This window comes from Geotrypetes seraphini, chromosome 8 (genome assembly GCF_902459505.1).
Source record: "Geotrypetes seraphini chromosome 8, aGeoSer1.1, whole genome shotgun sequence".
NCBI classification, from domain to species: domain Eukaryota; kingdom Metazoa; phylum Chordata; class Amphibia; order Gymnophiona; family Dermophiidae; genus Geotrypetes; species Geotrypetes seraphini.
Window position 1 is genome coordinate 70,976,391 of NC_047091.1, and position 13,386 is coordinate 70,989,776.

The 13,386-nt window shown below is 42.4% G+C and overlaps 1 protein-coding gene across 1 annotated transcript in view; it reads left to right on the forward strand.

Annotated features, from left to right (window-relative positions):
* The window catches only part of FRMD8 (FERM domain containing 8), an 88,501-nt gene that overhangs the window by 68,730 nt on the left and 6,385 nt on the right, over positions 1–13,386 (forward strand). Inside the window, 1 exon segment of the mRNA XM_033954777.1 lies at positions 13,033–13,246. Coding sequence (XP_033810668.1) covers positions 13,033–13,246 — 214 coding nt within the window.

The following is a 13,386-nucleotide window of genomic DNA, read 5'->3' on the forward strand; positions in this document are numbered from 1 at the left end:
ACCTGTTACGGTAAGTATCTGTGTTTTCTGAAGAGTTTGTAGGCACTTCAGTTTTCCAGATAGCAACCCTCACCATAGTGTAGCTTAGAGATGAAAAAAAAAAAAGGCATGTAGATAAGTATGCAAAACATCTTCTAAAAGACTCCCAAGTTGCTTAAGAACTTCAAATCTTTTTTTTTATTTTTATTATTGATACTTGCTCTTCAAATGTTAATTTTTAATCAATAAATATCCCCAAATATCTTAAACTATCTACCAGTTTAATAGTGCTATAATAACATCATATGAAACTGAGGTCTCTCCAAGTCCCCTGTAATACAGCAGACAGTTGTTTTTGAGACATTTAGTACTAATTGATTATCTTATAGAAACATGATGGAAGATAAAGGCCAAATGGCCCATTCATAATAAACATTATTATATTACATTACATTACATTAGAGATTTCTATTCCGCCATTACCTCGCGGTTCAAGGCAGATTACAAAAGATTTATGAATAGGGTTACAATGGAAGAACCTTCGTCATTTCTAGGGTAGTGAAGAGGAGATCTTTTATCATTTTATAGTTGTAAAAAGTAGGGACATTTGTCAGTTCTCTGGTGGTAAAAAGTGGGGTAAGTGAGTTAAGACTGTTTCAGGAATTTCTTGAAGAGTATAGTTTTTATTTCTGTTCTGAAAATCTTGTAGTCTGAGGTAGTTATCAGAAGGTTGGAGATCCGATTATCTAGTTTTGCGGCTTGAATGGCTGGGAGGCATCTCACACACTACCACAGTTTTATTGACAGATTACCAAGGCAGGGCTTCAAATCAAGGGATAACCACACTGACCATGAAGCATGCAGGCCACATTACAACACTGTGACTGGTTCCATTCATTCAAAGCAGTGTCTGAGATCCCACATGCCTATCCCAAGCTCTCTTGAATTCAGACACCGTCTCCACCACCTCTTCCGGGAGACTGTTCCATGCATCTACCATCCTTTCTGTAAAAAATTATTTCCTTAGATTATTCCTGAGCCTATCACCTTTATCCTATGCTCTCTCACTCCTGAACTTCCTTTCAAATGAGTGAAAGAAACTCGACTTGTGCTTTTACACCATGTAGGTATGTAAATGTCTCTATCATATCTCCCCTCTCCCACCTTTCCTCCAAATTATACAGTACATATTGAGATCTTTAATAGAGAATGAGACGGGGACAGATTTTTCCCCATCCCTGCGTGAACTGATTTTCCCGTTTCATCCCAGCGAGTTCTTTTCCTGCCCCTGCCCCATTCCTGCAAGCTCTATCCTCATCTGCAGAAGACTCAAACACTAGAGAATGGCATGAGGAAAAAGTTAGTCCTTGTCACAGCTTCGTCCCCGCGTCCACCGCCCCATCCCCGCGACCACTGTCTCTGCCCCGTCACCCCAGCATTCATACAAGCCTCAGTACTGCAATATTTAGCTTATTCCTTCCTTATAAATCAAAGTAAGTTCTGGCTGATGAACTAGAGAAAGAGATGTTCAGCAGGCAGGGCTTTGTATAAATTTTTATCAACACAACTAATATACTACTTTATCCTCAAGCAAAAAATAAAATAAATATAATTTTTTTTTCTACCTTTTGTTGTCTGGTTTCTGCTTTCCTCATATTCTCCTCATTCATTTCCTTCCATCCACTGTCTGCCTGTCTCTTCCATATGCTCTGTTACTCTGCCTCTCCTTTCCATCTCTCCCTCCACCCCCACTCCAATTGGCCTGCCACCCATCTTCTTCACTCTGCTCCCTCCATAGTCTGGAATCTCTCTCTTCCCCATTTCCCTTCAGCATAAGAACATAAGAAGTCGCCTCCACTGGGTCAGACCAGAGGTCCATCTCGCCCAGCGGTCCGCTCCCGCGGTGGCCCATTAGGTCTGTGACCTGTGAAGTGGTTTCTGACCATTTCTATAACCTACCTCTAGTTCTATCTGTACCCCTCAATCCCCTTATCCTCCAGGAACCTATTCAAACCTTCCTTGAACCCCTGTAAAGTGCTCTGGCCTATCACATCCTCCGGAAGCGCGTTCCCTGTGTCCACCACCCTCTGGGTAAAAAAGAACTTCCTAGCATTTGTTCTAAACCTGTCCCCTTTCAATTTCTCCGAGTGCCTCCTAGTGCTTGTGGTTCCCCACAGTTTGAAGAATCTGTCCTTATCCACTTTCTCTATGCCCTTTAGGATTTTGAAGGTTTCTATCATGTAAGTCTCCTCTTTTCCAGGGAGAACAGCCCCAGCATTTTTAACCTGTCAGCTTATGAAAAATTTTCCATATCTCTTATTAGTTTAGTCGCTCTTCTCTGAACTCCCTCGAGTACTGCCATGTCCTTCTTGAGGTACGGCGACCAGTATTGGACACAGTACTCCAGGTGCGGGCGCACCATTGCGCGATACAGCGGCATGATGACTTCCTTCGTCCTGGTTGTGATACCCTTTTTGATGATGCCCAGCATTCTGTTTGCTTTCTTTGAGGCTGTCGCACACTGCGCCAATGGTTTCAATGTTGTGTCCACCATCACCCCCAGGTCTCTTTCAAGGTTGCTCAGCCCTAGCAATATTCCCCCCATTTTGTAGCTGAACATCGGGTTCTTTTTCCCTACACGCATGACCTTGCATTTCTTTATGTTAAAACTCATTTGCCACTTTTTTGCCCATTCTTCCAGTCTCGTTAGGTCCCTTTGCAGATCTTCACAGTCTTCCGTGCTTCTAACCCTGCTGCAGAGTTTGGTGTCATCAGCAAATTTGATAACCTCACATTTTGTCCCCGTCTCCAGGTCGTTAATAAATATATTGAACAGGAGAGGTCCCAGCACTGACCCCTGTGGAACTCCGCTCGTGACCCATTGCCAGTCTGAGTATTGGCCCTTTACTCCAACCCTCTGTTTCCTGCCTGCCAACCAGTGTTTGATCAATCGGTAGACATCCCCTTGCACCCCGTGGTTCCACAGCTTTTTAAGTAGCCGTTCGTGAGGTACCTTGTCGAAGGCTTTTTGGAAGTCAAGGTAAATGATGTCTATGGATTCCCCCTTATCCATCTGGCTGTTTATTCCCTCAAAGAAGTACAGCAAGTTCGTGAGGCACGACCTTCCCTTGCAGAAACCGTGCTGGCTCGCCTTCAATTGTCCATTGTTTTCTATGTGTTCGCAGATTGTGTCCTTAACCAGTGCTTCCATCATCTTTCCCGGAACCGAGGTCAAGCTCACAGGCCTGTAGTTTCCCGGGTCACCCCTTGATCCCTTCTTAAAGATGGGCGTGACATTTGCTATTTTCCAGTCCTCTGGGATCTCCCCAGTTTTTAAGGAGAGGTTACATATTTGGCGAAGTGTTTCTGCTATTTCGTTTCTCAGTTTTTTTAGTACCCTTGGGTGGATGCCGTCCGGGCCTGGTGATTTGTCGCTCTTCAGTCTGTCCATCTGCCTGAGGACATCCTCTTTGCTTACCTCTAGTTGTACCAGCCTTTCATCGTGGTCTCCGTTTATAATCTCCTCGGGTTCTGGGATATTGGATGTGTCCTCTCTGGTGAAGACTGACGAGAAGAATTTGTTTAACCTGTCAGCTATCTCTTTTTCCTCCTTTATCACTCCTTAACTGTCTCCGTCATCCAGCATCTTCCTCTCCACCTCACCTTCCCTAGTTCCCTTCAGCGTTTGTTCCTCCCCACCCCAATTTCCCCAGTTCTCTTAAGCGTCTGTTCCTCCCCACCCCACCTTCCCCAGTTCCCTTCAGCATCTGTTCCTCCCCACCCCACCTTCCCCAGTTCCCTTCAGCGTCTGTTCCTCCCCACCCCACCTTCCCCAGTTCCCTTCAGCGTCTGTTCTTCTCCACCTCACCTTTCCTCACTTTCTCCCTCCCTGCCCCTTACCTTCGCGACAGGTAATTTCTAAATGTGCTTCCTACCAGCAGTTGGAGCATTGAAATCGCATGTGGCTGCAGGAAAGGTTGTCTCTGATGCAACTTCGGTTGCGTCACAGATGATATTTCCTGCAGCAATTTCAACGCTCCGGCTGCTGGTAGGAAGCACATTTAGAGAAATTTTCTGCCGGGAAGGTAAGGAGCAGGGAGTGAGATGCTCAGGCTGTGGCAATCAGGCAGCAGCAATCAGGAGGGATGGAGGGAGGGAGATGCTTGGGCGGCGGCAATCAGTATGGAGGGAGCGCAATCGGTGACCGCACGTGTTCCCTCCCTTCACTGCAGAGACAAGGCCATTCACCGCTCAACGGGGCGGTGAATGGCTGCCTCCTTGTACCTGTGGCGACCACTTCTTTTCTCTCCCCCGTTTCGGTGGGTAACAGCCACTGTGTCATTCTCTATCAAACACTTTAAAATCATAAGTGTTCAAGGCTTGTGCGGTTAAGGCAGAGCTTACAGGAATGGGATAGGAACAGCAACAAAACTCGCGTGGATGGGGAAATTGAGTTCCTACAGGGACAGGGAAAAATTTGTCCCTGTGTTATTTTCTAATCTTTAAGTCTGACCCTTTACGATGAAGACCACACACCATTTAATATCCTTTCTCTGGTGCGGTCTCCAGAATTGTACACAATATTCTAAATGAGGTCTCACCAAAGTCTTATACAGGGGCATCAATACCTCCTTTTTCCTACTGGCCATACCTCTCCCTATGCACCCTAGCATCCTTCTAACTTTCAGAGTCAGTTCCTTAGAACTTATTTATAAAGATCTGGAGATGAGTGAGATGATTAAATTTGCAGATAACACCAAACTGTTCAAAGTTGTTAAAATTTAATGTGGACAAATGCAAAGTGATGCACATTGGGAAGAATAACCCAAATCCCAGTTACCAGATGCTAGGGTCCACCTTAGGGGTTAGTGCCCAAGAAAAGGATCTAGGTGTCATCGTAGATAATATGATGAAACTTTCCGCCCAATGTGCGGAAAAGCAAATTGGATGCTAGGAATTATTTAAAAAGGGATGGTTAACAAGACTAAGAATGTTATGATGCCCCTGTATTGCTCCATGGTGTGACCTCACCTAGAATATTGCATTCAATTCTGATCTCCTTATTTCAAGAAATATATAGCAGCACTAGAAAAGGCTTGAAAAAGAGCGACCAAGATGATAAAGGGGATGAAACTCCCCTCGTATGAGGAAAGACTAAAAAGGTTAGGGCTCTTCAGCTTGGAAAAGAAATGACTGAGGGGAGATATGATTGAAGTCTACAAAATCCTGAGTGGAGTAGAACGGGTACGAGTGGATCGATTTTTCACTCCATCAGAAATTACAAAGAATAAGGGATAGTCAATGAAGTTACAGGGAAATACTTTTAAAACCAATAGAAGAAAATATTTTTTCATTCAGAATGGTTAAGCTCTGGAATGCATTGCCAGAGATTGTGGTAAAAACAGATAGCATAGCTGATTTTAAAAAAGGTTTGGACAATTTCCTAGAAAGTCCATAGTCTGTTATTGAGAAAGACATGGTGGAAGCTACTGCTTGTCCTGGATCAATAGCATAGAATGTTGCTATTCCTTGGGTTTTGGCCAGGTTCTAGGGACCTGAATTGGCCACTGAGAGAACAGGTTACTGGGCTTGATAGACCATTGGTCTGACCTTGTAAGGCTATTCTTATGATCTCCATTGACTGCTACCCTCTTGTCACCTTCCATTCTACCAGTTTCTGACCCCACCCATCACTTTGGAACCAATCCCGAGGGCACTCAGTTTATTTATTAGATGTCTGTGTGGAACACTGTTAAAGGCATTGCTAAAATTTAAATACACCACATCTTGTGCACTCCCACTTTACAATTCTCTGGTCACCCATTCAAAGAAATTGATCAGATTTGTCTGATAAGACCTACCTCTAGAGAATCCATGTTGCCTTCAGTCCTCTAATCCAGTGGTTCCCAACCCTGTCCTGGAGGACCCCCAGGCTAGTCAGGGTTTCAGGATAGCCCCAATAAATATGCATGAGAGAGATCTGTATATAATGAAGGTGCCAGGCATGCAAATCTGCTCCATGCATATTCATTAGGGCTATCCTGAAACCACGACTAGCCTGGGGGTCCTCCAGGACAGGGTTGGGAACCACTGGATTAGAGGACTGAAGGCAACATGGATTCTCTAGAGGTAGGTCTTATCAGACAAATCTGATCAATTTCTTTGAATGGGTGACCAGAGAATTGTAAAGTGGGAGGCTTGGGGGTCCTCTCGAACAGGGTTGAGAACCACTGCTCTAATCCACCGGATTCCAGAAACTTCACCGTTCTCTGTTTTAAAAGCATTTCCATTAATTTGCCTACCACAGAAGTCAGACTTATCGGCTTGTAATTCCCTAGTCCTTCCTTACTAGAGAATGACATGGGGACAAATTTTTCCTCGTCCCCACAGGAACTCAATTTCCCAGTCCTGTCCCCGTGAGTTTTGTTGCTGTCCCTGTCCCATTCCTGTAAGCTCTGCCTTAACCACACAAGCCTCAAACACTGATGATTTTAAAGTGTTTGAGGCTTGTGTAGATGAGGACGAGGCTTATGTAGATGAGGACAGAGCTTGCAGGAATGGGGCAGGGACAGGAAAAGAACTCGCGGGGATGGGATGGGTAAATTGAGTTCCTACGGGGAAACATTTGTCTCTGTGTCATTCTTTATTCCTTACTTCCACTTTTGTGGAGAGGGACCACATTCACCCTTCTCCAGTCCTCCGGTACCACTCCTGACTTTAGAGAAGCATGGAAAAGGTCAGTTAATGGAGCCACCAGAACTTCCCTTGATACCTTCAGCACCCTCGGATGTACACCATCCAGTCCCATCTCTTTATCTACCTTTAATTTAGTTAGCTCTTCACGAACACAACCCTCTGAAAATCGATCAGGGTCTACCACTCCTCCGTTCCTATTCACATTTGTCTTCTGTAGTCCCACTCCCAGCGCTTCAGCTGTGAACACAACAGAAATATATTTGTTAAGTAATTCAGCCTTTTCTTTATCTGCTTCTACATATTTTACCTTCATCTTTGAGTCTCACAATGCCACTTTTGCACTTCTTCCTATCACTGATATATCTAAAAAAAAGTCTTGCCTCCCTCTTTTACCAAGTCAGCTATTTTTTCTTCCATTTGCATTTTTGCTTTCTGACTACACGACCAGCCTCTCTTAACTTTTCCAGATATTTTTGCCTGTCTTCCTCTCTGTGATCTTTCATAGTTTATGAAAGATAACCTCTTATTCCTTACCTTCTCAGCTACTAGTTTTGAGAACCAAATCAGCCTTCTTTTCCTCTTACTTTTACTTACTTGCCTCACAAAAGGTATTTCGCCCTTACAATATCTCCTTTCAGTTTTGCCCAGTGCACTTCTACTCCAGGCAACAATTCTTTGATGTAATCCCCATCCAAACAAAGTTAGGTGTGTTTTTTTTAAAGTCTAGAACCTTTACTTTTGAATGAGCCCTCTTTATATTAAACCGTACCATGCAGTGATCACTGGATTCCAGATGATCACCCACTGCAACTTTAGAAACACTTTCTCTGTTTGTAAGCACTAAGTCCAGTATGACCCCCATCCCATGTGGGTTCCATTACCAACTGCTGGAACAATTCTCCTTGTAGAGAATCTAGGATCTTCCTACTTCTAGAAGACCCCGCAATAGGATACCCCACTCAATATCCGGCATGTTAAAATCGCCTATTAGTAAAATTTACTCAAGTAACAATTTTATCTAAGCAGCTTTTAATAGATTTAGATGTAAAGTATGGGGTGACAATCTATAGACTAACAGAATGTCATCAGCATAGATAGAGGTACTCAAACCTATTTCCTGATGTGGTCTCCAGAATTGTACGCAATATTCTAAATAAGGTCTCTCCAAAGTCTTATACAGGGGCATCATCACCTCCAAATAGAGTTGTTCTGTAATCTTATCCCAAGTTTTTACCTAAAATAGTTTCTCAATTCCATCTTGGCCAATATACTGTGCTGCCAATTTTTTCCCCCAAAACTGATATTCAAGCAGCTAAGGCTACTTTCCACAATTTAGACTTTCAGGCATGCATATTTGTACTATCTGAACAGAAATCCTTTCCAAGAGCATCACATGGGTCTCCTGGTTTCTAAACGTATACTTTTAAATTAGATTGCAGATTGCATTGATTCTGTTATCATTAAGCGAACCTACAAAGCATTTATGTGGATTATCAATCCCAGATATTTACAAAGCAGCAATCTGATTCTTGTTAAACATATTTATCAAACATTATTGTATGTATGCTGCAGCTAGAGTGGATGGACATTTCAAACAAGCTGTACTTCAAAAATGTGTTTGCTTAAATTTTTTCCACCACCCTGTTTTACTCATGTTGCATCATTCATACTGGACACTGTCAACAACCCTTAGCTTGGGAGTCATCAAGTATGGTTGCATTATCTTCTTTCATCGGAGAAAAAGCAGTTGCTTGGCATTTTCGATGGACAGCAGGATAATGCAGATACCTAACCCTCTCAATGTACCTCATCAGTTAACAGGAAAAAGAATGAGGAACAAGGACTGAATTTTCCATCAGATGTGGGTTATCAAAGACTTTTTCTTCCACTGTGCCTTTGACAAACTGTTTTTTGCTTGGTATGGACTGAGATGATGCTTTCAACGTCAGTTGGACTGGAAGCCTGTTTCTCAGTTGGTCCAAAAGTCCAAAAAGGTTTCAGTAATATCGAGAGGGTTGTTCCAACTGGTTAGTCAGTGAAAACCAAGCACTGTATGTCTACATTATCCTGCTGTCCACAGATACCCTTTGTTACAAGTAAGCACCTACTCTTTCTTCACCCAGCAGCATTTATTCTTCCATGTTTATAAATTGGCACTCCTGCTGCTTTTAATTTGGTCATTACAACAGTCCTGAGGCTAGGAGATATGAACACAGGCTCCTTCCTGATCCATGTATGCAATTTTTTGTTGTACCCCTTTGGTAAGACCAGCACTAAACATATGTTGCAATAAAAGATAAAAATACAGTACATTTGTAAATGCACCTTAATCAACATGAGTTAATAGTGCAATAACACATTAATAAACATATGATAAATTATTAAATAAAGTATCAATGCAAAGTATATGATTCATTTAATAGAAGCAAAATGAAGTTAAATCAATATTAAATAAATTATCAATAAAATACATCAGACGTTTTAAAATAATATTGTTCCAGTTTTCAGGCTCTTGCTAAATACATGACAAATCGTACTGAAATCACAATACAACCCTTCTTTCTTTATTCTCGCTAGGGGAGAAAAAAGGGTACCAAAGTATAAAGCAACCTCATCCACTCTTTATCTCCTCTAGAAATTACCAGATATCTTCTTCTTGTAATACGTTTTTTGTAATTCTTTTGTAATCCGCCTTGAACCGAAAGGCAATGGCAGAATAGAAATCTCGAATGTAATGTAATAAAACACAATACCATTCCCCCCTCTCCCACATAAGTGCTAAACCCCATCCCAACATCAGAACAACCCTTTCAGCCAGAGCAGCACTCCAAGCTGACTGTACCAAATCCACCTAAAGTTCGTGGATCCTAAATCAACCACTAGATGTTGCCATTGCATATTGATATTAACACTTTCTCCTTAAGTCCAATAATCACAAGCAAAAAAAGAAATATAAAAACTGCATCCAATCCTGAAGATCAAAAATAATATAAAGCTCAAAAGATACTATTACAGTTCCTCTGCTCCAAATTTTATCTAAAATTATCCAAATGCTGGAAAGAAAAGACCTCCAGAATCACTTTGCTTCTTAAACCTATTAAGTGCAACTAGTACATCAGGTTGAAGTGAATTCAATCATTGGTCACAGAAAAAACTTCACCAAAATTATTTTAAAGTATTAATTGATTATTGAATACACAATCTCTTCCAGAGCAGAAAAAGAACCTTAAATATTGTCATGTTGGACTTTATTCCCTAGATAAAAATTGTGGTTTGGAATATCGGAGAGATTAACTCCCCAATTAAATGATCAAAGCTCTTGCAACAGTTATAAGGACAAAAGGCAAACATGGGTTTTATACAGTAAACTCACCTTAATGAGGCAGACACCTCAAATTGAAATGCTGGTGGTTGAGTAATTGTGTGGCAACAGCACAACATAAGAAAGGGGAGTGGCTATATTATTTCATAAATATTTGGTGAACAGGTTCAAAATATTGGCCTCAGATCCAGGAGAATGGTATGTTTTATGTTGAATACAGATTGAAAGGTCATGTGATGCCAAGCTGAAGAGCAGGTGTCAGCAAGTGGAGCTCCCAAGGCCCCCATTTTATTGATTCCCCGAGAGTAGTTGGAGCCCTCTTATTGTTGAAATGTAGGGGGGTCAGCAACATTGCTTCTGTGGAACTAGTGTAAACCATGGTACCAAAAAAGCAATGAAAAGAAAAAGATCACGGCCATATGGGGGATGGCAAGATGGCGGAGTAGGATGCAGCATGGGCAGCTGAAATTGTAGAAGAGGATCAGAGTGCAATGATCCCTGACTTCAGGATTGGAATAGTGGATATTCTTTATCTTTTTTGCAAGTATTTGGAGGCATTTTCTCATTTGTTTGTTCCAAATGTGTGAGTAGGAGTGTGAACTATACTGAAACTGAAGTTTTTGGTTCAGGAAAATAAGCATTCTTACATATTTGCTATTTTTCCAGAACTTTTTTTTTCTGCATATCCAAGTAGAGGAAGTGAGGACATACTAAGATTTATGCCTGTTGATGGTGTTCCTAGATTCAGTTTTAATTTTGAATTGGAAAAAACAATATATGTTTACATTTTTCACTACTAGTCTACAGTACTTGAGTTTATTTGTCCCTGGGTGGTTCCCCCCCCCTCCCTGGGTGGGGGACCTTCCTTGATAATTGGGGATTGGCTGACAAGTCTTACTGGACAGATGGAGGTCTGGTGACTTTCCAGCTTGCAGTGACCTCAGTCCTTTGGAGGATGTTGTTAGCTAAGACTTGGTGTGGAAAGGAGACATAGAGAATGATGGGTGGAAGGGTATATTGAGTGGTAGGGTGGGGGATTTGTGCTAGTCTTTTTGAGTTTTCGCTATTTTCATTTTTCCCCTTTTTGTAGAATTGCTGTTTAGTCATTGAGCAGCAAATTTTGTAAACGGCATCCCGATAGTAGGCGGTGATAGGCGTCCTGCTGTATAGCCATGCAATTGGTACGCACTTTTAAAAAAATAAATAAATAAAGCCCTGAGGAGGGTTGCCTAGATTGTAGGTGTTTTTCGCGAGCCTAGGAAAGCACGTAGTGCGACCTAAGGCTAGGCGTGGGCGTGCTTTCGCCCAGAAGTGGACTTACGCGAGCTTAGGCAGCCCTCGGTGTCTTCCTAGGGCCACGATAGGCGTCTAAAATGTAGGCCAGCAAAATGCTAATCTACAGATAGATGCAGCCGCTGATGCGATCGCAGCAGGGAATCTCCCTGCCACGATTGATTAGCGGCCGCAGCAGAGAACACAACTCCCCCCTCTTTCCCTGCAAAGACTACCGCAGGAGGGATGTCCAGTCCCTCCTGACGGAACCCGTGAAGCTGCCCCACCCCCACGGACATTCGGTGGTAGGGGGGTTGGTTTGGGGGTTCCGGCAGGAGGGACTGGGCATCCTCCTGCTGGTAGTCTTCAGGGGGGGAAAGGGGGACGGATTCCCTGCCGCTAAACTGATTCCCTTTCCGTGATCAGCTCAACGGCAACCAAATTCTCTAACCGGCGTCTATGTTAGGCGGGCTTAGGCGTCTGTGAGGACAGATGCGATTCTTAAAAGCCACTTAGGTGGCTTCTGAGACCGGGTGTCCTATACAGAATCCAGCCCTGAGTGTCTGCTCTTGTTGAGTGCGATGTTTGGTGTATTTTTTCAGTCAGTACGTGGACAGGGAGAAAAATTGCATTTATCGTCGGGGCTCTTAGGCTGGAGTAAGCTCCCGGAGTTCTTGTTTTGGACTGGGGATGACTTCACCCATTAAAAGACACAAAATTTGCAAATATTGAATAGGTATGAAGTGGATACTGCAATGCTACAAGAGACCAATTTATTATCAGTAGAGCATGCTAAATTTCATAGGACATATAGACAAGGCCCCTGCATGTGATCATATAGCAGTTATGATCATTTTATTTTGCAAAGGCTTGTCTATACAGAGTCATAAAAGGGTAAAGGGAGTGGAACTTGATATATCGCTTTTTCTTGTGGTTATAATCAAAGTGGATTATGTAAAGTTATTAAAGGAGGGAAAAAGTAGATTTGGATTGATTGAGGTCACTGTAGTCAGACAGCTATGAACATTTGAGCTGCTTTAAAGTTTTAGAGTATTCCTTGCTGCCCAGTACATTCAGTTGAGTGCGGCTGTATTCTAATGCTGTTTGGTTTCCTGAAGCAGGAGCACAAAACGTGTTCATGCTGAAACCAAGCTTTAAGTTGAGCACTTTTTTGTTTTCTGATATTTATTTGGTATGAATTTGGCACTATTTATTGCTTTAAAGCAGTGGTCTCAAACTCATTTTGGATTTGTAGGTACTTGGAGGGCCTCAGGAAAAAAATAGTTAATGTCTTATTAAAGAAATGACAATTTTGCATGAGGTAAAACTCTTTATAGTTTATAAATTTTTCCTTTTGGCTAAGTCTTCATAATAATTTATAGGCTAAAGAGACATATGATCAAGAAACTGATTTATTTTACTTTTGTGATTATGATAAACATACTGAGGGCCTCAAAATAGTACCTGGGGGCCGCATGTAGCCCCCGGGCCGTGAGTTTGAGACCACTGCTTTAAAGTATGAAAGATTCAGCAATGATTTGGTGCTGAGGTGGCAAAATAGGGGGGTTTTACCTTCTGAAAAAGCCCCTCCATGTCTCTGAGCTGATCTTTATACATGTATAGCATGATTTAAGCTTTAGGCAATTTTTTCGGGTAGTGCTGTGATATTATTATACACAAAGTCTTTCATTGCCTGTTTCCTTTTTGAGGTATCTTTACACTTTTACCCCAAATCCTTTTTTGACTGATCTCTTTTGTTACAGGCAGAGCTCATGAGTGGGTTGATTGAGTACTGCATTGATCTGAATGCCTTCACAGAAGCAGCAGCCCAAGAGACCACAAATGCAACTACTGCCTCTCCCCATGACCCTTCTCCTGCTTTACAACTTGCTGGAAGACGGGGCAAACTAAGGCGACAAAGCAGTGTGCTCTGTAATCGCATTCAGCACTTGGCCACCATAGACTACGTGGATGATGGTAAGGACTAGATCCAGTTTGTTTGGTTTTTTTTACATGAACTGAATCTTGTGATCCTCTCCTAGCTCTATCATTCAGTTGATGAGTAAATACTGTCACCTTTCTTTCCTGACGTTTGGTACGTGGGGGTGAGGGCTAAG